General features: G+C 38.6%; 2 protein-coding genes and 1 long non-coding RNA gene across 12 annotated transcripts in view; 2 read left to right on the top strand and 1 right to left on the bottom strand.

The window, feature by feature from the left end:
• The window catches only part of LOC125241897 (titin), a 123,717-nt gene that overhangs the window by 34,460 nt on the left and 63,229 nt on the right, over positions 1–26,028 (bottom strand). The gene's annotated exons all lie outside the window — the stretch shown is intronic.
• On the top strand, positions 13,738–15,081 carry LOC125241900. Its single transcript, XR_007178788.1, has 3 exons — positions 13,738–13,916; positions 14,151–14,352; positions 14,430–15,081. It is a non-coding gene; the product is annotated as an uncharacterized LOC125241900 (long non-coding RNA).
• Positions 15,092–19,526, top strand: LOC125241899. Of its 2 annotated transcripts, XR_007178787.1 has the most exons (4): positions 15,092–16,127; positions 16,492–16,617; positions 17,326–18,111; positions 19,381–19,426. XR_007178787.1 is itself a non-coding variant. In XM_048150604.1 (3 exons), exons 1-3 carry the CDS (start codon positions 15,515–15,517, stop codon positions 17,823–17,825), a joined length of 1,239 nt encoding a protein of 412 aa, XP_048006561.1. In that variant the 5' UTR covers positions 15,092–15,514; the 3' UTR covers positions 17,826–19,526. The 2 variants fall into 2 exon arrangements, 1 of the variants encoding a protein (XP_048006561.1); XM_048150604.1 differs by having other exon boundaries at positions 17,326–19,526.

The following is a 26,028-nucleotide window of genomic DNA, read 5'->3' as shown; positions in this document are numbered from 1 at the left end:
ACAATTCTCCATACAAACGCTCTCGACTATTTCCTCCCTGGTTTTTGAAGATAGAGCACTGACTTTTTTAACACAGATTTTTTTTGTCTGTATCGGACCGTTTTGGTTTTTTTTTATCTTATTTTTAAAGACGCTAGAGCCCATCAAAATTTTCCGAAAACGGCCTTATTCAGAATTGGTTAAAATTTGCCAAAAAAACTAAACGATCCGACACAGATAATTTCATTGATTTTCAGATTTACAAATTTTGTTACGATTGATTAAGTTTTGAAGGAGAAAACAGTCGAGAGCGGAACCTTTAAAATCTTTTTCTACTCCAGCACTCAAATCTGCCAATTAGATTATTGTCAGTGGTATCCAAATTAAGCTCATTTGAGTAACGATAAGAAAGTCTATTTGTCTATAGGTTCATATGATTACTGCTCAGCAGTAATCATATGAATATAGGAGTTCTGTTAATTTTTAGGGTTCCGTAGTCAACTAGGAACCCTTATAGTTTCGCCATGTCTGTCGTCCGTCCGTCCGTCCGTCCGTCCGTCCGTCCGTCCGTCCGTCCGTCCGTCCGTCCGCGGATAATCTCAGTAACCGTTAGCACTAGAAAGCTGAAATTTGGTACCAATATGTATATCAATCACGCCAACAAAGTGCAAAAATAAAAAATGGAAAAAAAGGTTTTATTAGGGTACCCCCCCCTACATGTAAAGTGGGGGCTGATTTTTTTTTTCATTCTAACCCCAACGTGTGATATATCGTTGGATAGGTATTTAAAAATGAATAAGGGTTTTTTAAGATCGTTTTTTGATATTATTAATATTTTCGGAAATAATCGCTCCTAAAGGAAAAAAAGTGCGTCCCCCCCCCCTCTAACTTTTGAACCATATGTTTAAAAAATATGAAAAAAATCACAAATGTAGAACTTTATAAAGACTTTCTAGGAAAATTATTTTGAACTTGATAGGTTCAGTAGTTTTTGAGAAAAATACGGAAAACTACGGAACCCTACACTGAGCGTGGCCCGACACGCTCTTGGCCGGTTTTTTTTTTTTAAACACAACTTCCAATTTATCAGGTATGTTTTCATTTGTAACTTTTAATAAATAATATGATGTTAAGGTTCATAATTTAAATCAAGATGAAAAAATAAACTGAAATGCGTTTTACATATTAGATATTGCAAAACAAAGGTAAAAATCATAAGTTTATCAAATAATTTTACATTCGACATTTAAATATTCTTGAACGCAACCACATTTTTCGTAATTGAAAACCGGCTTATTTTCTATTTCTCTTGTCTATGGCATGTTTGACATTTGTAAACTTTTGACGAAACTTTTTGAACTAGTATTTTAGTTAGACTTATATTGACCGGGATATAGACCGTGATTACCTTTTTGATTTTTGTCGAGCTCCCGATATTTCGACGCAGTTGCATGCATCATGATCACGGAAAACTGACGAAGGCGGGAATATAAGTCTAATGAAAATAACCGTGAATCATTCAAAACTCTTAGTATTTTAGTGTTGTGTAGTTTATTTTAATTCGACGTTATTGTGCAAAAACTTAAGTAATTATAAGTGATTCTGGTGAACTATGTACTTCCGAAGAAATCAAGGCTATGGCGATCAAAGTGACTGACAATTCGTTACCTGAAAAGTCGGGTAAGGAGCACCAACAATGTTATGATTGTTTTGAAATGGAAATTGCAAAAAAATGTTTCAACTTTCTCTGAAACCGCGTTGTTGGCATATTTTGAAGAATTGTGCAACAAGTTCTCGCCATCAACATTGTGGACAGAATATAATAGTTAAGATCCACACAAATATTCCCATTCATTATATGAAGTAGGTAAGCAACCCATTTTATTATTCTCAAATAGGTATTTATTTGGCTGTCGTAGAAAAAGTATAGTATACAATCGTAACATTATGAAGGCTATAAAAGTCTCGTACCTTACTTAAGCCACTCGGCAAGCCTCGTGACCTAACCGCGGTACTCAACTTTTATAGCCTTCATAACGTTACCGTTATATAATATACTATTAAAATTGAGATTTTTTTCGCAATATCTTTTAAATGAGTTGTTCTGAATGGACATTTTTTTTCGATTAAACTATTTAATAACACTAGTATATTTAACTAAAATTCCCAAATTGAAAGGGGGGCTCCTTTCCATTTTTTTTATTATTATTATAAATGGGCTTACTCTTGGCCACAGACTAGCCAAAGGCACGTGGCCTACGATGGAGTGAGCTCGCCCAGAAGATGCCTGTTCACTCTTGATTTGAAGGTTGCCGGGTTACATGAGCTCGGAAATATAGCCGCCGGCAATTTTAGCATTTTCGCTACTGTAGCGTTTTAACGCCGTGGCGTATCATAGTTATCTCTTTCTGTCCCACAAATAGAGAAGAGCTATCGTTATAGTCATTTATTGTCTACAAAAACTCTTTGCTACGCGCTTCGAACGCGTTGATGTCTAATATTTTACAACATACATTGATAGACCATAAGACCACCAAATATCTAGTAAAATTATTAAAACATGTTCAATAATCGTGGCTATATTGCAAAAGTTCTGCAGTAGCAATTAAAGTATAATTAAGTATAGTTGACGTCACTAATGGCCGCTAGCGACTTCCTCGCGCAACGTATCAGCATTCCGATTAGCAAGGAATACAGCCAGCATCCTTGGTACAATATCTCAAAAGTTTACTTTTTTTAATTTAATTTACTTAGCCTTAGTTTCAGACGTTTCAGTAGGTATTTTTAACCCCCGACGCAAAAACGACGGGGTGTTATAAGTTTGACGTGTCTGTCTGTCTGTCTGTCTGTCTGTCTGTCTGTCTGTCTGTCTGTCTGTCTGTTTGTCTGTGTGTGTGTCTGTCTGTGGCACCGTAGCTCCCGAACGGGTGAACCGATTTCGATTTAGTTTTTTTTGTTTGAAAGCTGAGTTAGTCGGGAGTGTTCTTAGTCATGTTTCATGAAAATCGGTCCACTATGTCGCGGTCGGGGGTTTTTTCAAAATTTTAATTTTGTGGTTAGGTTATTTATGTTAATAACTAGTTGGCTATTAACCCATAAGCCTATTATAGTTAATCAAATTTAAGTACCGGTAACCTATTGCATGTAAAGTAAGGATTTTAATAGTTTTAAACGTTCATTAGGGCACCTCTTTTAACGACTATTTTATCGTTCTTCAGAAACTCAGTCGTTTTTTATGTGCTTCAAAAAGACATTTTATTATTGACCATTAAAGGAGTTACAGTTTGTAATTAAGTCGGGGCCAATTTGTAAAGCAATTCGTTTTTAGATCACTACTGAAGTAAGCTACAGTTTTAGTAGAAAATCTCACATTTTTAGGTTTTATAAAATACTAGTTTTTGCCCGCGCCTTCGCTCGCGTTAGAGAGAGACAAAAAGTAGCCTATGTCACTCTCCATCCCTTCAACTATCTCCACTTAAAATCACGTCATTTCGTCGCTCCGTTTTGCCGTGAAAGATGAACAAACAAACAGACACACACACTTTCCCATTTATAATGTTAGTACGGATAAGTAGTGGAGAAACTTGCTGAAAGTTCCATCCCGTCAATTCAATAATTATATTTAGCACCAACGAATGTACCAACATAACAGCCAAAATCGGCCCATGTCTAACAGCTTTACTTACTAAAACAACGCCTCTGCGCGGCCCACAGCTGCGTTTGAAACCTATAAGGACATTACACCTACACGTCCTGTATTCATGGCTAGTATAACTTGAACTAACAATTCTTAAGGAGTAACTGCTTTTAATAATTTCGAACAACTGAGTATACTGTTGTACACATGTGTAATGTGTATCAGAAGAATCGGTTAAGAAATGAAAACCGGGAAATTAAAAGGAAAGAAAGCTTTTTTCCCCTCAATTAAACTCGGAAAACATATTTCTGTTCAAAAATTAAATCAACTGACTCAACTAAGCCTTCGTAATCTTAATAAACAGAAGTATGTTTAAAAGGCTTTTTACCACAAAAAATAACTCAAATATCATAACAAAACTACAATGCACTACCGTTCGCTAGTTTCCAGAAATAAAAGCGACATCTCTCGGAAAATTGAGAAAACTATCGAGTAGGCGTTTTATACAATAAAGGTGGGATGAGCTCAAGATACGGTGGCTGAGGAGTGAATAGACAAATTTTACCTAAAAATAAAATTTATATTAAGTTACTTACCTTGTTCCAAGCCTTCAAATTGAGATAGCGACATCGTTTCTTACTGGCAACACCACAGTTCCGATGACGTCAGGCGCAATACCGGCTTTTTACAACGAGTTTTTGCGAATCCAGCAGGTAGGCTGCGCGCCATAACTCTGGTCATTGGACTCTCAATTTGACCTACCGTCCAATATGACGATATTGACGGTAGGTAGCCACTGCAGAATGACAGGTGGCAAAATAGCCACTGTGGGTAGACAGGTGGCGATGGATTAAGTAAACAAACACCGTATTCAGATTAGCTGTAGGTGCTCGTTTTGTTTACAGCGGGTAGCACGGTATTTCATTGACGTTGACGTTCATTGACGTTGACGTGGCTGAAAAGACAAGCTTAAAACAAAACCCTACTGCTGAAATAAAAGCTATGTTAAATACCATACCTTATTTTCCTGAAAAATAAGCATTATTATATGTGTATGTGAATGAAATTAACCGTGTAACTCTACGATAAAATTCAAAAATTAAATGCCAGCAGGCAGCAATGAAATCAGGCTTGGAACAAGGTAAGTAACTTAATATAAATTTTATTTTTAGGTAAAATTTGTCTATTAAGTTGACTGTACCTTGTTCCAAGCCTTCAAATTGAGAAGTGTTTGTTATCGACTGCTGGATGAGTGAGGATTGTCAACAACAAGTAGATCGCCAATGTGAATAAAACATTAGATAGAATTTCTTATAAGAAAAAATATATTGCATTGATATGAAAAACCATATTGTTACAATTGATCATCAAATTGATTACGCAAATTAAATTGAATCAAAACATCTATCTAATGGATTGGAATGTGAAATCTGACTATTCACAGTTTTCTTGTAAAACCTATGAAAAGTGACAGCACTTTGCCAATTACCTCTTTTCAAGATATCATTAATGTTATGATTATCAAGCCAGCCTGACGAAGCAACCGCCGAACGGACACTGCCCGCACTACTATTTATATTAGCGTCTTTAAGAACTGCTTTAATCCAACCACCAATGATGGTTCGTGAAGCTGGCTTTACAGGACCACATGTAGAAATAAATAAATTATTTATTTTCCCTCTTCGGTTCTGAGACAAGGAAATCAACGTTTTTATCCAATAAACAGGATCTATATTTTTATTGTAATCACAAGCTAATAATTTCCAACCAGACTGTCTACGTGATACATTGTCCGTCTTGGAACCGAATTCGGGCCAAAATATAATACAATCAGAATCAATCTTACAACAAGAATCATTTATATTCAATAAAGTCAGGTCATGCACGCGTCTCCCTGAACATAGCAATAACAAAATTGCACACCTCTTTGAGACCTCGAATAAACTGGTTTGCAAAGGTTCGTTATTCTCTAAATAAGTACACAAGTCTCTCCATCATAGGCCACAGCATCTTTAACAGATGATTTTTGCAGCGACTTTTACGAGGTATGTGCGCCGACAGAGATCGGAGGTACGGCGCATCTTTTCCTATGGCTGTAAAGTCCAATGGCAGCACGGCACTTCCGGCCACAGAGATCGCAGGTGAATCGCGAATCCGTCGATGGTTCCTGTGAGTTCCGAAGTCTTTTCTGCCTCAGGTCATCAAACCAGACTTCGTCATGTCTCTTCATGCCATCCTGCAAACGATGGCGCCAGTCCGCTCTATTGAGTGCTTCCGCCTCCCAGGTGCTTGGGTCGATGCCAAAGGACAACATGTCCCGCTTGCAGGAGTCTTTAAAGCGAAGCAACGGGCGTCCGATTGGTCTCTTGGCGTAAAGTCTGTCTGGGTCCATACGTAAAACGTGGCCTAGCCACCGCAGTCTACGCTGTTTTAGAGTGGCAGTGATGCTGTAGCAGCCGGCAAGGTCGAGAACCCTTTCATTTGTAATGTGATCCCTCCAAGTGACTCCGAGGATCGTACGTAAGCAGCGCATGTGAAAAGCATTCAAGCGACGCTCCTGCCTAGAGTAGGTTGTCCACGTTTCAGATGCGTACAGGAGGATGCTTAGGACGCATGACTTGTAAACAAGGATCTTGGTGGAGAGTTTCAGCTTGCTGTTATTCCAGACTCGAGCCTGAAGTTTCCCGAAGTTGGAGGCAGCTCTTCCTATTCGACTGTCGATCTCGCGGTTATTGCATAGCTTGGTAGTTGTAGTGGATCCAAGGTAACAAAAGTTCTCGACAACTTCAAGGGTGTCATTCCCAAGCATAATACTGGGCATTTGGTCTGTGCCTTGAACGAGGATCACAGTCTTTTTATTGTTCACTGACATTCCAAAAAGCTGACAGGCACAGTTAAACCTTGTCAGCAGATCCTGAAGCCCATATTCTGTGTTGGAAATCAGCGCCGCGTCATCTGCATAAAGGAGTTCTCTGGCTAATAGCTGGCATCTGTTTTTCTTGGACTTTAACAGACGGATGTTGAAAAGACTCCCGTCTTTCCTCGTATGCAGGTGAACTCCGACGTCACAATCCTTAAATGCCACCAAGAGAAGAACAGAAAAGAATATGCCGAAAAGTGTTGGAGCAAGAACACATCCCTGTCTTACACCTCGATTCACATTAAACGGGTCAGATTCTTCCGCCTCAAATACAACAGTTCCACGCATGTTGTCATGGAAGGACTTAATGATACTTAAGAGGATATTTGGGCAACCAATGTGTTCGAGCACCCTATAGAGCCCCTCGCGACTGACCGTATCAAAGGCTTTTCTGAGGTCTACAAAAGCGGTATAGAGGGGCACCTGTTGTTCTCGACACTTCTCCTGTATCTGCCTCAAAGAGAATATCATATCCATGGTAGACCTTCCAGCTCTGAAGCCACATTGTGATTCTGGATATACTCGATCAGCTAATATCTCTAGCCTCTTCAGAATCACTTTTGCTAAGGCTTTTCCTGCGATGCTTAGTAGTGATATTCCCCTATAGTGGTTACAATCCCCTCTGTCTCCCTTTCCTTTATACAACGTAACTATATTAGCGTCCCTCAAGTCTCTAACGTCCCATATACTATCCTTACTAGGAGTTGGTCTACTGAGAGCTATAGCTTTTAAAGCCTGGCGGACAACAATATGAGAGCTAAGCGGTGGGCCCGAACGAACGGGGCAAAAAGTTGAGACAACCGATTTGTGTAAGCAAATTGTACTATGTGATAACTTTTCTACCAAGTGCAAGTCTGTCAGGAATCGCGCCAAATCCTGCGGTTCAGGATTGTCTTTGGCAATATTATGGGCAGTACACCATCTGCACCATCTTAACCATGCTGGCTTGTAGGAAACTAACGAGGATTTCCGCCAACCGCTTGCGAGTAAATCTCTTTGCTTATCGCTCCAAGTATCTAACAATGGGGCCCACCCTGTATCAGCCAGACTTCCAAAGCTATCCGCTTGACATCGGTTGGAGGTCTCAGAGTCTGTGTGTCTACTAACCGGTTCTCCAGATCTCGAATTTCCATTGGAAGAGCAAGGGATCGGTTCTTCAGGTCGCTGCGCCAAAACACCTTCTCCCAATTCGGCACTATTAGTATGTACATACCCTCTGCGTCGTTCAGGTGACTGAGAACCCTCGGAATTAGACACGGGGGGGGGGGGGGGGGGGGGGAAATCCAGGCCAGTTGATACTCCCATCTCCGACTGAACGCATCGACGAAGGTCGCATCTGGATCCGTCGGGTCTAGAGTCGCGTATATCGGTACCACATGTGCTCTCCTCGACGCGAAGAGATCTATTTGCGGCGTACTCAAAACCTGGAATATCTGGTCCGTCGCTGGAGAGAGCAGATGCCATTCCGACTGACCGCGAAGCCTCGACAGTCTGTCCGCCTCTATGTTGTACCTGCCGGGAATGAACTGGATGGCCATGTGAATGTGATGGCGGTCCAATACATTCAATATCCGATAAGTCATCTCCATCATCTGCTCTGACCTCGTACCGCCTTCGTTGCGCAAATACGACACAACCGTCCGATTGTCCGACATAATCATTAGGGAGGATCGCGTTAACAAGCGGCTCTGCAAAGTTATTACCTTCTGTACAGCCATCATTTCTAATAGATTTGAATGTTGGCGAGCCTCCCGATGCGTCCACTGGCCAGCTAACTGCTCGTTGTTCAGCAGGGCGCCCCAACCCTGACCCGACGCATCTGTAGTCAAAAAGAATTGGGGCGCTGGAGGATGAAGAGGGGACGTGGCAGCTACGTGATTGATCCACCATTCTATCTCGGTGTATAGAGTTATTGGCAGTTTTACCTTCTTCCTTGGAGATATGCGCACCAACTGGTTGCAAAACCTCATCAACAGTCTGCTGTTGAGTCGACCCCTCGGAACCACGAAGCTGGCGAAGTTCACTAGACCTAGGAAAGATTGGACCTGCTTTAATGAAGCGCACCTTCGATCTACCATTGTTCGGCATTTTTGTAGTAGATTTTGGATCTTTTCCTCCGGAAGGGACTTCAGATTGTTCCAAGGGTCCCAGCAAATACCCAGGAACTCGATGGACCTCTGAGGAGTCAAGACAGACTTTCCGTAATTCATTGTCCATCCTAGGCTTTCGAGGATCTGTAGCGTGAGACTTACTTGATTTTGGAGCAATGATCGGCTTTGGCATGCAAGAAGAAAATCGTCCAAATATACGATCACCCTGATACCACGAGATCTGAGTACTTCCGCAATCCAATTGGTCACTAGGGCAAATGTCCGCGGAGACGATGCCAGCCCGAAGGGTAAGGCTGTCACTTGCCAAAGTCGGCGCTGAAATATTACCCTTAGAAATCTCCGATGTGAGAGGCATTGACCGGAATATGAAAGTACGCGTTGTGGAGATCGAGCTTTACTAGCCAATCTCGTGGTTGGAGAAAGTCTGGGACTTTGTACATGTTGATAAGGTGAAATTTGGCCACATATACGTACTTGTTCAGCTGTCTTAGGTTGAAGACAGGGCGTACGCTCCCGCCCTTTTTCGGAACTAAAAACATGTTCGATACAAAACTTGGGGTCAATGGAGCCGGCTCTAGCACTCCCTGTTCCATCATAGTCGACATTTGAATGAACATTTCTGGACTTTCCTTCGTGACTAATTTTGAAGAAAGTCTGGCGGGGTGTACTAGAGGCGGCTTCTTGACAAAGGGTATTCGGTATCCAGACAGAATTTTGATTATGTAGTCTGGAGCTCCCATAGCCTTCCATTGGTCTATAAAAAGCTCCAGTTGACCCGCTTGAAAACTGAGATAGTCAGTCGTAGCGTCTGCGAGACCGCTTACCTTGCCTGTTCCTGTAATACCTGTCACCTCGAGGATTGGATCGAAATGGCCCAGCTTTTCGCTTTCTGTCCTGAGGAGCTGGGGCAGGAGCAGCAGAAGGCCCAGGATACACGCGGAAGCTAGCATTATCCGCAGCCTTCTTGGCCTGCTCCGGCTGAGAGACTCCTTGCGCAGGAGCTCGTTTGGTAGCAACTCCTTGCGTAGGAGTGCGTGGACAGAAAAATACCTTGTCGATTCCTCCATTCTTCGTTATGCAGTCGGAGAACCGCTTGTCCTCGAACAGGTGCTCCTGTGTGGGTGGGATTTTACGCAGACATTCTTTCATGTAGCGATCCTTGACGTAATGCAATACTCCATCACGTCGCTGCTGGATAATGTCTGCCCGACGGCCACAGACCATCTGCAAGAGGTCTAAGTGAATGCGGGAATAATCACCTTCTGAGAATACCTCGTTGATTTTTTCAGCTACCGCCTCCACTGTGCAATCACCTTGTGAGCCTATCCAAGACACGAACGTTTCAAAGCCTGCTTTCAATTTCTCATTTTGTATGATGAGAGCATGAGACACTGCGGCTAGAGTCTTTTCCGTAACGGCGAGGGCACGGTTACGATCAAAAGACTTGACCATGTCATTACTCTCCAAATCGGTAAAACCGGGTGATGACACGTACGTGTTCTGAGCATCTATGTACCGTACCTGAGACCAGTTGTTCGAATTGAAATGCTGCAACTTGTCCAAAATATCAGCATGCTCCTTTGAGGTTATCGCACCCGACGTTTTGAGGGTAGTTTCGAGTTTAAAGTTAATGTCCTTTACAGGCCCGGGGTTAGGCACCGGAAGAGCCTCTGGAGTTTCCAGATCTTCAGGCGATATGATTGATAACACGTCCGAATCACTGGAATATTCCCGCGGGCGAGCAGAAAAATTGTCACGTAAAGATCTTACCTCGTGGGCTAATTTATTCACCACGTCCTCTAACCTGGTCATGCGCTCGTGCTCAGTTAAAGCCGATGCACCTGGATCATCATTTACCTTATCCATTTGGAACTGCAACTATTTAGAAAATCTTTCCGAAAAATTTTCTAGTAGGTGTTTCCTCTGCCAGAAACAAATCGCCAATGACCAGAGTTATGGCGCGCAGCCTACCTGCTGGATTCGCAAAAACTCGTTGTAAAAAGCCGGTATTGCGCCTGACGTCATCGGAACTGTGGTGTTGCCAGTAAGAAACGATGTCGCTATCTCAATTTGAAGGCTTGGAACAAGGTACAGTCAACTTAATGTAGAGTTTGCAAAATATGCTGGTGTCCTTTATGCCTTTTCTGGTGAGGTTAGCCAAAGAGAGTTGAAAACGATTAGTATTTGTCAATATTCTACATACGAAGATTTTTCGTTGTTGAGACTTTTTTATTTAGTTTCGTGCAAGCTTAGAATATAGGCAAAATAATGTGTAGTTGTGCACTCCGTTTGTATTAGGTAATGACAAAGTATTACAACATCTCACTTTATTCTATTAAAGTTAGTGCTAAGTTAACTTATATTTTGGAAAACTTAACTTTTAATGTTTCGAATCCGAATTGCTTATGAACAAAATTTTATAATTGTCACGTCACAAAAAAATTCGAAAATTAACATTATAAATAACATTATAACTTTATACTATAGTAATTATTTTTATTACAACTTATTTAACTTAATTATACCAAAAAAATATTTGACTTGTTTTCAATAATTATTTTCTCATAGGGTATATGGGGTATTCTTATAAGTATTTTTTACGATTTGATAATGCCTACTATTCGTCTAATATATTGCCCATAAATTTCATAACATTATTCATTAGCTGAAATAATAATACATATTATGTATTTTGCCAACTTCACGTTCCAATAATTGATTGCATAAAGGCGACCTATGCACAAAACTGAAATAACATATAAACATTTCCTATATTTTAGTATCCGTATGCTCAAAAAATCTAAAATTATATTTTTATAGCTCGGTATGAAAAATACGACTTAAATGTTGTACATAATAATATAATTAAATACGAAAAAATAGGACACCTATTACCAACGTACCGGAAAAAACTATTCACTTCAGCAATCACTCACATGAATCAATTTAAAAAGCAAATATTTTAAAAGTAAAGCTCACACACACGGCACTGCACTTTCCTAACGCACTTGGCTCACCGAGTCACCGCCATCGTCCCGAGATAACTTCACTACTCCATTATTACGGGAAAATTTTACGAATTGATTTCTGCCTTCTGGTAAAAGTTGTAGGTTATGTTTTGTAGTGTGTTTTTGACACTGACTGACCGAGTGACTCTCAACGGCATGCATGCCAGATTTTTAAATGGAGTTTGCACACGGCGCTTGAAATATTTAATGTCATCATTCGCTTCATCATTGTAAAATACTCTAAATTTAATAATTGTAAAATAATATAAATAAATCTTAGGTACATATGAATAATATTTAATGAATCCAAATGTGTAACTAAAAAACCGGTACATTTTTGTTTTGCACATCTCTAATCAACATAAATGCCAAACAGCGTTGCCATATGGGTACGCATCGGTACGCACGGCGTACTATTTCATCGTCGTGTGTACCCGCGTACTCATCAGCCGTTTTGCGTACTATTTTATAATTTATCAACTGTTACCTACTACTCCTCTTGAAAAAAACAAATCATTTTAACTTTTCCGATTAATATTATTTAGGAACGCACCCATACTTCTATAGATTGTCTGTACTGTGCATCCAAGTGCGGCAATACACAAATATGACACAAATCAAGATGAAATCAAGTGAAGTTGACGTTAATGACGTTATAGTATCATCAAATCTAATCGATTAGTCAAGGCAATATCGAACATGTTCCTTACACCTTACGGTTTGATTTAGGTTGTCTATACGGTGATTATATTATGATTGTATGTGCCATAGGCGGCATAAAGTCGTTTTCTTTTCTTTGGCGGCTTACCGGGCTTACGGCTTGTTTTCTTGAATAATTTGAAAGTGAGTTTTAGTTTCATCCATCAAGAAAGGATCAATTGTAAGCATTAATATAGGTTATATAGGTAATTAGGTCGATATTATCTGCGGAGAAACAAAGAAAATTTTCACCGCGTAATACATGTACTATGGATATGGAGGTAATATATGGATTCATATAGTTTTCACCCCAAGGAAAAGTGGTTTTATTGCATTTTCAAGCTAGGAACATACTACGCGGACGTCCGTCGTAAATCGACCGCGACCGCGACCGATCAGTGTGCACGGAACAAAACATCCAGCGAGCCAGATTTCGATCGGACGTCCATGCGCTCAAGGCCACGTCCACGTCCGTCGACCGATAGTTTGCACGGTTATGTATAATCTCATTGTCCAGATTCCCGTCCGCGGTCGATTTACGACGGACGTCTGCGTAGTGTGTTCCTAGCTTTATGTGTAATTTCATTGTCCAGATTCCCGTCCGCGGTCGATTTACGACGGACGTCCGCGTAGTATGTTCCTAGCTTTATTGCTTAAAAGCCATCTACATAGAAATATATGATATGAACTAATAACGCCGAACAAAAGTCGATCATAAATGTGTTTTATAAGTAAGGTGACGGACCCAATCATGGACAGTTTAAGAAAAAATTCGCCTGTTTTTGATATTTCACTTATAAATGTAAAAATTACTGACCTGTCTCTAATATAATATGTGTTTGTTTGTTCTAGTAAAACGTACGTGCCCCTCTTCATATTAGCCCAGCACAGGCCGACATATGGGACGCAGGTATACAACAGAGCGAGATATCAGTATTGCGAACTCCCTCTAACTGCTGCGTCCTCCTCTAAAAAAAGCTGCGTCCCGTTTGTTGGCCCATTTTGCGCGAATATGTAGAGGAGCCTTACCGTTTTTCCGGTTGCCGACAAGGCGCTAATGCCATAAAGATTCGTCTATAAACTAACCTTATCGATAAAGTGGTACCTTTTACTAAAAACAAACACAAATGGCTGTATTACTTTCTTTGCAATCTCTGTATGAAAAGATATTGTTTTTTTTTATCATGAGTTATGTATTTCTTGGTAGACTATACATTTTGATTTTTGTCATTTTCGTGTACCCAAACTTGAACTGGCGTACTATTTTTAAGAAGTGTGCGTAACGGAACGTCAAACCCATCTGGCAACACTGATGCCAAACACACACACTTCATTCAAAGCTTCAAACAGAAATTCGTTACTGTCTCACTGTTTGATAATTGTGAGAACATGGTTTGCTCAAGAATTTGTGTTAGCTCTGTTTACAAACTGGAATGTGGATATTTCCTTAAAAAGTACAAGTATTAGTTCAAACATTGAGTATACTACTTTACTGTGGACTGACTGATAAACTAATGATGGAAAGAAATACAAATGTTTTTAAGTTTCAAGGCTCCAAAATGGTTAGTATTTATTTAGCAACTAATCTGTATTTTATACATATATGTAATGTTCTAATGACTTTCGATATTATGAGGACCTTGGAAAGTCCATAACGAGATTGAATTTTATAGTATAATGCGATTTGACTATTACAAAAACATTTAAATAAAACTGGATATTGTCTATTCCTTATTACAAACAGCACCAATACTAAATGAATACTCTTTTATGAGAATGTGTTTTTCTTTTTTTAGATTGTTTCTGCCAAAGGGCCAAACACTAACTTCACCAACAGGAACTACACCATGGACACAAGTTTTCGCCCCAACCTGTTCTCTTCTACCTTAAATTTGTCACGCAATTTTGAAAAGCAAAGTTCTTTCTATTCGAGAGGCTTTTCCCAACGATCAGTGTGCAATGACAGAGCAGTATCACCGGTCTCAATGAGAAGTATTGGTAAGAATTTATTGAACTTTAGCTAAAAGGAAATAAATAGACAATAATAAAGTAAATAAATAAATATTTTTTTTTAGATTCTACAGCCAGTCGGGCAGATACAATCAAATCTTGTATTGATACAATGAAGTGTCTTACTGAAGATGAATTGAAAATGATTAAGCATGCAGTAAACAGAAGTCTTCAATATAGGAAAAATGCTCAGAAGAGACGAAAAATGCAGAAGTCCTTAAAGAATTTCAAAACCAGGTATGAAGATGATAGTGAGCAGACATCCAGCTCATCAATGAGCAATGATGACTGTGTGTCAACACGGACAGGTTACAGTTGGAGACAGTTCTCAGAAAGAAATGGTCTACCCCAAAATGAGAATACTTTGTACCCCCAGAATAATACAATGTTTGGTCTTAAAAATACCTTCACCTCTCAAAGGTATGCGAGTAGCCAAGCAAATATGTCCTCCATGCAAAGAAATACTCTTAATGCCTCCATATGTTCTACTAAAAGCATGCAAAATATGACTATGATGTCTCAAAGAGACAGGTTCAGGGGTGGATTTCAATTCCCATCTCAAAAGTTTAACAGGTCCATATTTTATGAAGAGCAACAGCAAGTTAGAAGCAATCAGTTCCCACAGGCAGGGTTTGCTAACAAAAAGATGAATGTACAAAGAGATCAGATTGATGAACTGAGTGATGAAAATGATAACATTTTCCTTGACACAACAGAGGCAAAGAAAACTGGAAAGAGAAAAGCTGATAACTTAGGTGAAATACCAAATCCTACTACAAAGAAACCAAAAACTTGTTCCAGTAATGAGAAAACAAAGAAGAAAACACAAAACCTAAATAAGGATTTAAATGAGTTTGAATTTGTAAAGTCACAATATCCTGTTAAGAAGTCTGTCCCTGCTAAGCCTAAGGAAAAATTGATTTCTAAATCTTCTGGTGCTCCAGACCTACTCTGTAGTATTCAGGAGAAAAAAATTGCACAATCCCAGTCAGTTCAAGCTCCAAGCCCAGAGCCACAGGCAGAACCTGAACAGCAAGAGAACTCGGAGCTGACTACCGATGACAAATGGGACATAACTTCAATTATATCAACATGTAATAATGACAGTGTCAGTGAAACTTACACAGATGATGAAATATTCAGAGTTGGCATGGATGGTACAAAGAGTAAACCACAGGAAAAACATGCCTCCAAAAAAAATAAAAATGAACCAATAAAAAATGTTGCCAATAAACCTGAAACCAAGAAAGCTGAAGATAATGCAAATTCAATAAATAATAAAAATATCAAAGATCTTGGTGAAACGCATAGCATAAAATGTAGGAATGTAGGGAACACCAAGCCTCAAATTGATAGACATGTCAAAAACCATGCTAATGCAAATGATAATACTGGTGTTGGTAATATAAAAACCACCAATAAAAAAAATTCCAAAGATAATGAGCAATGTAAACAAACTAACAAAATTGTTAAAAATGCAAGTGATATGAAACTGGCAAATAACAAAATTTTTAAAGATATTGGCAATATAACAACAGCAAATAACACAAATGTCAAAGATATTAATGTACTGAAGCTTACAAAATATAAAATTGTCAAAGATGATGGAAAACTGTTAAATAGCAAAGATGTCAGCAGGAATCCCTTGAGTAACAAAAAATATGGAGACCTAGATAATAAGCAAAATGTAAATAATATAAATAAGATAGACGTTAACACAATGGTTCAAGCTGCTCCCAGAATGGATACTCCTGTGAAAGTTTGTAAGTATATATATTTTTTTTTTATTTAAATTATATATTATATATAACTTATTGAATTACACAAACATATCCTTACGAAACGCGATTCTTCTTATACTTTTATAAACGCTAAAGCATATCATAAGAATGCATTTTCGTAAATGCATTTGCACAAAATCAGTAGTATAACGTATAGTATTCTTAATCCATGTAATCTCGGTAAGGGCATTTATTTGTGTGATTAGGACAGTTTTCTATGTATAAGTATTAGTATATTATTTATCATTGTCTGAGTACCCATAACACAAGCCTTCTTGAGCTTAACGTGGGACAATTTGTGTAAGGATGTCTATTATAATATTTATTGATGTCTTGCTTGACGTAGGTCCCGCCATGAGGGCGATGCTGAGCCGCAGCAGCCGCATCGACGCCTTCTGGGACACGGACGACAGCGACCACGAGACCGCCGCGCGCCGACACGCGCCCCCCTCGCTACCTTATCACCATGCAGGTAAACATTACTATGTATAAAGATGTCCTTCTGTTCTGCACGAAAATGAGAAGATTTGAGGATAGAAGTGGGTGAGGGCAGCCGGGCAGAGGGGAAAAATTGAATTGAATGAAAATGAAATGAAAAAAGTATTTATTAACTCCACCACAAAGTATACATGTACAATGATTTTCTTATAATTAATGGATGGTTACAATAATTGCAAAACTTGTGCGGTGGAGACTGGTGCCCAAACTAGGTTGAACCTGTGTGTCAGGTCACCAGGTCTCCAATCCTCAGATGTGTATAGCAACCATCTACATGTATAACCCACATCGCATCAGACTTCCACGTCCGTTTCAGACGTATCATATAGCATTTCGTCTACTGATATTGTGGTAAGTACGGCACGGATCGGTGAATGGGCTTTAAACCTTAAACCTAGTCCGTCCATCTCATTATCCGTTTTGTGTGGGGCCTGGGCCCGTCCGCTCTCCCCTGATCTGATCCACACGTCGCTCAGTAGCAGCACCTCCTGGGCTGGTTTGTTGTTAAGTACGCGCATAACGCGCATTAGATAATAACTAGACGCATTTTAGGACTATGTATTGACCCTACTGTTAAATATGATTAATTGATTACTGTCCGAATCTAATAACTAAACTTAATATGATACGGGCACAGGATACGGGACTATTATTTATTCATGTAAAAAATTTTCACTTACAGACTTGACGCAGAATCAGGGAACCAATCCCAAGCAAAGTGGCCCTGGCAGCCAGCATGCTTCATCGACGAAACTTACGAAAGCGAACAAAACTCTAGCAGTAATTCCTGAAAAAATGGTTAAAAATAATAATGACACACCAAACACGTCACTAAAGACAAGAAGACGAATAAACCTATCAGGGTGGCTAGCCAAATGGCACAACGCTCACGAAACGCTCACGAAACGAAGCGCTAGTAGATATCTATCTCTATCGCGCTTGCGTATTGGCGCGACAGAGCCAGCGGCGTATCTCTTTCGTTTGGCGTCGGAGAAATGCCATTCGGCTACGGGGCCAGACGCGTTAGAATCTGCTAATAATTCAGACCTCAAAGAAAATATACCGATTAAAACAAAAGTTCAAAAGAAACAAAAGACTGAAAAAAAAGTAACACAGGATGAAAATAATAAGACTAAAGCAACCGAAACCACAAAGAGTAGAAAAAAAAAGGGAAAAGTTTAACAGATGACTCTAAAAATCGAGTAGAAACCCCAACAAGCCAAAGTAAAACTACTAAAGTACAAAAACCTGCTGAACAAATGAAAATTGATATTTGCAAAGTTTTGAGATCACGCAACATTGACCTGTCATCTTCGTTTAATTCTGACAAATTTGAACTAACAATGACTCGTGGAAGAAAATCTCGAACGCCAAGCAAAAGAATATCTTTCAATAAGTCGAAAAATGTGCTGGTCAATAACAAAATCAGAAATAGAGCAACCAAGTCGTGAGGTACACGAACAGTTAGGTAATACTAGTGTTTTGTTTTAATAAGGCGCTGCCTTTTTACGACCATTGAATGGAAATTGTAGACTTGAAATTGATTAAATTTCGTGTATTTTTAGCATCAGAAAGAACTTCGCTAGGGTTTACTTATATTAAATAGTTTTGAATATTTATTGCAAATAACATGAGTACAGATGTAGTGGGAAAAGATTTGCCTTCGAATTGTTACGGAAACGTACGAACGTGTCATGCTATTTCAGTCAGTCTCAGTATAAGATGTACTGACATCGACTGAACTAGCATGACAAATACGAAGGAAACCCTTTTCGCACTACATATGTAATTCAGTCAGTACTAGTTATTCTAATGATATCAGTACTAATTACTTAAATCAAAATTCGTGTAAATATAACCATTGCTTATATTTGTACTGCATTAGTTAGATTATTTGATGTACAAGTTATTTTCTGGAGACAATAGGCATGAATTCGCGGTTCAATGTTATCATAAAACAACCTTGTATTGTAACATAACATAATTCACAATTTGTGAGTGTGTTTGACTCTTATTTCTGAAGTCTATTATTATTATTATTAGGAGCCTGCTGTGTCCCACTGCTGGGCAAAGGCCTCCCCCCTCTTTTTCCATTCGTCTCTGTTAAGTGCTATGTCTGACCAACCACTCAAAAATGAGTCGAGGTTATCTCGCCATCGCCGATGTGAATGTGATGTGTGTGTGTTGTGATCTGAAGTCTAAGATAACGAAAAGATTTTCCGAGTAATATATCTTTGGACTGAAGAGCAAAATCATAGTGGGATATTCCTTCATCTTTCCGCGTTCTCTTGTAGTCTTTTTTGCTTTTCGGTTAAGTAATATACGTTATGGTGGTCTCCTGGATTGAAGTATGAGCTATTGTATTTTATTAATTATTAGAAATATGTTTTAACTAAGATATGCCATTTTATTTTATTAATATTATTTTGGAGTCTTTTTTGCTTTTCGGTTAAGTAATATACGTTATGGTGGTCTCCTGGATTGAAGTATGAGCTATTGTATTTTATTAATTATTAGAAATATGTTTTAACTAAGATATGCCATTTTATTTTATTAATATTATTTTGGAGTCTTTTTTGCTTTTCGGTTAAGTAATATACGTTATGGTGGTCTCCTGGATTGAAGTATGAGCTATTGTATTTTATTAATTATTAGAAATATGTTTTAACTAAGATATGCCATTTTATTTTATTAATATTATTTTGGGTTAATTTAACGTAAATCATGTTATATGTAGGTAATGCACCTGTCGAAACCGAGCGGATATTCGCAGCATACGCTTCAATGATGCATATGAAACGGGATGACATAAATATAAGTAATGTAAAACTGTTTTTATTTAAAATTATGATATGTGTGTCGATTAAATAATGTGTAAGCATACGTCGACTTATTATTTTCTCATATAAATTCAAAGTAAGTAAACTTATGAGTAATCCCAGGGGCGGCTCACTCCGCGATTCTATCGCCGCGCTACAAGTACATCCTGGCGGCCGCGAGTTCGCGGCCTACTCAGGGGTGGCGCGCGTTCTCACGGAATGCACGTTCGCACTTTCTATTGTTACTTTACGTCGCGAGTTTTTTTAAGGTTCATATGCGATGTCCGCGTGTCGAATGGCTAAATAATACTTAGTTAAATAGACAACATGAATAAAATAAATACCATAGGACATTCTTACACAGATCTACTACTAATTAAGTCCCACGAAAAAGTTCAATAAGGCTTGTAATGTTGGAACTTGAACAAAAATATAAAAATACAGTATATATATACCTAGAAAGTACCCAAGACTTGAATATAATAGTATAACATTTTATGTGAGTATTAATTCGTTTTAATCCATAGGTAACCCTATCGCCGGACGCCGCGCACGTGCGGCTCGTTTCTTTGTAAGAATTTTGTAGGTATTTAAAAAGGCGGCATTTCGTAAACATTAAAGCAGTGGGCCTTCTGTACTTGTACTATTATATATTCTGTGGTAATCCTTTGAATAAAAAGCGGCCAAGTGGGAGTTGTACTCGCGTTGCAAGGGTTCGTAAAAAAAACGAAACAAATTAATTTATATGTAATATTTAAACGCACTCGAACTATTTCAAGGGATTTGGTAACTCCTTTGAGTGAAATTCGTAATTTGAGTTTTTTTCTTTTAGTCCGGCTAACTTCGACTGTAAATTTCTAATAGGTTTTCCTGTAATCTATAGATTGAAGGCTATCTCATGTATTTTTTTGAAAATTTTACTCTTAGTAGTTTCGGCGATAATGGGGGGGGGACGGGTAATTTTTGCCCATTTTCTTAAATTACTTGATTAAAATGATTAAAAAAATTTTTTTTTTAAATACTTATAAAAAGCTCTTTCATTTGATATGTGACACAATATAGTTTGATTTTTAATTTTCACTTTTACCCTCCTAAAAGTGGCCCCTATAATTGAAATTTCTTAATTTAAATTATATGCCCGTCTTCGGGTCACATGTTAACATATGTGAGTGTGTTTAGTAACACGTTCCACTTTGTCGGTTACCATTAAGGTGAGATTTACTTGTAAATATGAATAAATTGACAAACCGGCTTTATAGTGTGTACCAAATTTCAAGTTAATCGGTTCAGTAGTTTTGGAGAAAATTGGCTGTGACAGATGGACAGACAGACGCACGAGTGATCCTTATAAGGCTTCCGTTTTTCCTTTTTGAGGTACGGAACCCTAAAAACTGAAATAAAATCCTTTGAATATATACAATGGGAAAGTGTGTGTGTGTCTGTTTGTTTGTCCGTCATTCACGGCAAAACAGAGCGACCGACGTATTGACGGGATTTTTTAAACTGGATATAGTTGGAAGGGATGGAGTGACAAAGGCTATTGTCTCTACACGTTAAACTTCCGTGAGACATATTCAAATAATTAATTGAAATACGGTTGTACTCACGTTATTATATCGCTATTGCTGCGACATGTTTCGGGCCAATTCGTAGGCCCCTCTTCAGGCGTATAGGAGTTCACGCGACGGCTAGACTCCGCAAACTGAACGCTAGGCTTGTGTCGTTCACGAACTATGAACTGTTAGGAATAAAATCCCATCAATGACCGAAATGAACTGAATCTTTCCGTGCTCTGAGAATCGGTCTTTGGTCATTTAGTTCAGTATAGGATCGGCGAGCGCGAGCGGTTTGGATCGAGAACGAGCGTGTGACAGTGACAGCGCCGACCGAGAGCGAGAGGCTACTTAGCAGAGCTACAAAAAAACGTCAAGTTTTCATATTAAACTTCGGTTACTTACAACCTTTCGACCCGGACTGTTACTATCTGTGGACTATTCGTATCATTTTGACACTTTTCGGTCCCATTCGTTCTGATCTTTCCGACCGCAGTGGTCGCTGGTCTGGCTGAACTAAATGAGCAAAAGACCTAAAAGAGCGAACTAGTTCGTGGGAGCGATTGAACGAGATCGGAGCGCTCCGATCAACGAACGAAACGGCACAAGCCTAGTCCCGAGCGACCGTCGCAGGCGCTTGCGCGGCACGTATCTGCGCGAACGCAAGAATACTGAGTGGCCGATGGCCTCTTGACGCCCGTCGTACCGAATTTTGTACATTGCCACAAACAATTTTGAACTTTTTTGAGTAACTGAATTACAAATTCAAAAACAAAACGCTGGGTCTCTGAATAGCCGACTGCTGGCTGTTATAATTTTAACTTGAACTTTTTGATGTTTTTGTACATAGTCCACAAGGTTTTGGAACTTATATTTAAAGGAGTCGTTAAATTAAAATTCAAAACAATAAATCCTATTAGGTCGGGCATAAAGCCAAGCTTAAACTTAGCATAGGTACATACTAACATACTGCCTACCAAATATTCAAACTTTCAAACATTGTACCCAGTCACCGGCATAAAAAAGTGATGATTTCTGTACCTTGTCGCTTTAAATCGTTTGACAATTTCGTATAACATTTCAAAGAAGACGTTAATGTGACATGACAAGGTATAGAAATCATTCATCTTTATTAAAATGCTTCTAAAAACTTAATTATCTTTACATTTCAATTTATTCTTATAATCTACCATGCAATACGTAAATGCATTCAATATATCGGCAATAAAAACATGATCAACACTTGCATAATAAGATAATAACTTTTTTCTGAACACTTCCCGGAGCGGCATTCGTATTTTTAAATTCTGAACTTGATTTTTAACCCCCGACACAAAAACGAAGGGGTGTTATAAGTTTGACGTGTCTGTCTGTCTGTCCGTCTGTCTGTCTGTCTGTCTGTCTGTCTGTCTGTCTGTTTGTCTGTCTGTGTGTGTGTCTGTCTGTGGCATCGTAGCTCCTGAACGGATGAACAGATTTAGATTTAGTTTTTTTTGTCTGAAAGCTGAGTTAGTCGGGAGTGTTCTTAGCCATGTTTCATGAAAATCGGTCCACTATGTCGCGGTCGGGGGTTTTTTCAAAATTTTAATTTTGTGTTTTAAATTTATAATGTCATGATGAAATGAGGAGACCAACTGACGTTTTATATCGCAAGGTGAAGCAACTATAAAACTACAACCAAGTGGCCATCAGTGCCAAATCACATACCTTAAATTATGTTGAAGATTTTTTCTGGTTTGGTTTGGCTTGATAGGCGTTCCATCCCGAAACTATACAAAAGTCTATACTTAATTATTTGATTGGCCATCCTCGGGTTTAGGGAATAGCTTAGAAACCTAACGCGCGCGTAATTTTCTACGATAAACGCAGGGTCAGACGCAATATAACATACAAGCTTTTGCCCGCGGCTTCGCTCGCGCTAGAAAGAAACAAAAAGTAGCCTATGTCACTCTCCATCCCTTCAACTATCTCCACATAAAAAATCACGTCAATTCATCGCTCCGTTTTGCCGTGAAAGACGGACAAACATACATACGCACTTCCAATTTAAGTATAAATAATAATATGGATGTTGCCGCAGACCCATTTTGAATCAGATCATCGAATGCCGGCAACAACTAAGTATCATAAGTACCATGATAAATCAGTTTTATATTAAACATCAATTTTCTATAAAACTATGGCGTGTAACCCTTGCACAGGTGAACCTATCAAAATCGCTGTTTATTACTTGACTTGGAAATGTAATTTTACTATCTGATTTCGAATAGCAAAGAAAGCCTTTACCAGTTGGGGTGGTGAAAAACGCATTGTTATTTGTCCTACAGTAGGTATACCGTGTAACCGTGTAACAGCTGGCACGGTGTGTGCTGCAAAATCGATTTGAGATTTTTGAAGATTGAACCTCTCCCGTTCATTTTGGCAGTTTATTTTTTTTTCGATAATGCAGCCGAATTATTTATGGTACAATAAAACCTTGTCCCGCCTACGGTCGACGAACTCAAGGTTTTAGAGGTTATAACACGATCATACAGAGATATGTGAAAATTTGTAAGTTTTTTGTATCGTTCAAGCAAAGACATAATATAACTCCGTATAGACAAATAAAGTCTAAGAAAAAACGTACGTATACAGAGAAAGTTACACCCTTTTATATCTGCACTGTCTGATTCTTGTATCCTTTTTGGGTAGGGCTACAGTATAAATGATTGTCGCTGTGACAAAGAAGTGTTAACACTGTTAACCGTTTTATCGCTATGGACCTTGGTATCTGTTATGCCTGCAGTGTTAACTTTTTTTATCACATTTGCTGTTTAAAGGTCTCTTTGTGTCTACGTGTAGTAAAGAATAATGTACTATTTTATTCCCAAGGGAGTAATGGATTTAGTTTTAAAAAATAATACAATCCGTACAATACTTCAGGCAAAGGATGTTTCAATCAGCCAAGGATTTTTTTTGCACAACTAAAATTTGACTATTAAGCTATAAAAAATATTATACGGTATGAAAAATGCATTTTATTTATGTTTTACAATTATTACAGTGTATTTTACATTTTAACTTCTGATTAGCAGAAACGTCTGCAATCGATGCCGTTAGGCTTAGAATAAATTTAAAAGTGGAAAATGTCTGCCTTGGGTGAGACTTGAACGCTGGAGTATCTATCCAGAGGCCGTGAGTTCAAGTCTCACCCAAGGCAGACATTTTCCACTTTTAAATTTATTTTACATTTATTTTGTAAACACGTAGATAAATCGTTATAATTTGCAATCTGGCAGGAAATTGTACCAGCAATCTCGATTTGCGCTTGATGGCGTTGCCATAGCAACGGGAAGTACAACACCGCCTTTCATTGAAGCTTTTGCCTTTTTTTTTTCTCTGTGTTTTGCTCTCAAATGTGATGAATTATATTGTGTGTAACTCTCCTGAGTCCTCTTCCTATACAAAATGTACTGAGGAGACGTTTTTAGGGTTCCGTAGTCAACTAGGAACCCTTATAGTTTCGCCATGTCTGTCTGTCCGTCCGTCCGTCCGTCCGTCCGTCCGTCCGCGGATAATCTCAGTAACCGTAAGCACTAGAAACCTGAAATTTGGTACCAATATGTATATCAATCACGCCAACAAAGTGCAAAAATAAAAAATGGAAAAAAATGTTTTATTAGAGTACCCCCCTACATGTAAAGTGGGGGCTGATATTTTTTTTCATTCCAACCCCAACGTGTGATATATTGTTGGATAGGTATTTAAAAATTAATAAGGGTTTACTAAGATCATTTTTTGATAATATTAATATTTTCGGAAATAATCGCTCCTAAAGGAAAAAAAGTGCGTCCCCCCCCCCTCTAACTTTTGAACCATATGTTTAAAAATATGAAAAAAATCACAAAAGTAGAACTATATAAAGACTTTCTAGGAAAATTGTTTTGAACTTGATAGGTTCAGTAGTTTTTGAGAAAAATACGGAAAACTACGGAACCCTACACTGAGCGTGGCCCGACACGCTCTTGGCCGGTTTTTTAAATGACACTCAAGCGACGCGGCGCTGACGTCCGTTCCGCGTCTCAGGACCCTTAGACTGACTATCTAAACCAATTCATTCAAAAGCTAGATGTAGCGGTTTAAACATTCCGATAACAGATGTAGGACCTATATCCTATATAAATTGCGACATCTTTGACATTTGCCTTTAACATCCTTCCTACATCCGATATCGGATCGGATAATGTGAAAACGCTCTTATTTTCATAATCTGCACAACGACAATATTTAACCAGTTAGTACATAACTGTATAAATCACTAGTTAAGTTATTCAAGAGTGGGTTAAGTTGCGCTATTAACATACACATACATACATAATGACATGTAGACCTTCGTACTGTCATTAGAATACTTGAACAGGATCGTTTGTTTCCATCTGTATTGTCTATCTAGAGGTAGGAATTGTGGATCTAGGTGGGTGTTTATTGAGATGATACGAGTACCTAGACTCAGAGGAATTCACCCAAGTAAAATGTCATTTTTATTTAAGATATAAAGTTCTATAAACATATTTGCAGGTCATAACAACCCACGATAAGTACGTACCAAAGAGGATCAAGTATTATAGAAAGTAAAATATGTAATCACAGTGCTTAGAGTCTCTCGACACAAGCTTAAAAAAATTTCCCCTCACTAGCTCGGAAACACGTGTTTTGTCCTTTAATACCAGCGGGTAAAAACGCATTTTATCCACTAGTGGGTAAAGTAATTTGACCTTAAATAAAGTCAAATTAACTGCTTTAAAATTGATAAAAGTAGGTGAATCTAGTAATAAAGATGATTTACCACCTGTGGAACTACTGGAAGCAGTGTTACAGAAAAGTTTTGTGTTACACTCGGGTGCAAATGAATTTTACTTCTCGTGTGTTAAAAAACTCGCAAGTTCAGGATTTTATTCTCGAACCACTCGCTTCGCTCGTGGCTCAACTATAGAATACCTTCACTTGCTCGTTTTTCAATTCCACACTCGGCGT

Source organism: Leguminivora glycinivorella, chromosome Z (genome assembly GCF_023078275.1).
Source record: "Leguminivora glycinivorella isolate SPB_JAAS2020 chromosome Z, LegGlyc_1.1, whole genome shotgun sequence".
Lineage (NCBI taxonomy): Eukaryota > Metazoa > Arthropoda > Insecta > Lepidoptera > Tortricidae > Leguminivora > Leguminivora glycinivorella.
The sequence above is the reverse complement of the archived record's forward strand: the minus strand, read 5'-3'. Positions and strand labels throughout refer to the sequence as shown.

Coding starts and splice junctions, on each gene's coding strand:
- LOC125241899 (XM_048150604.1), top strand. CDS start 15,515: ATGGATGGTACAAAGAGTAAACCACAGGAAAAACATGCCTCCAAAAAA. Junction 16,128..16,491: donor GGATACTCCTGTGAAAGTTT/GTAAGTATATAT, acceptor TGCTTGACGTAG/GTCCCGCCATGAGGGCGATG. Junction 16,618..17,325: donor GCTACCTTATCACCATGCAG/GTAAACATTACT, acceptor TTTCACTTACAG/ACTTGACGCAGAATCAGGGA.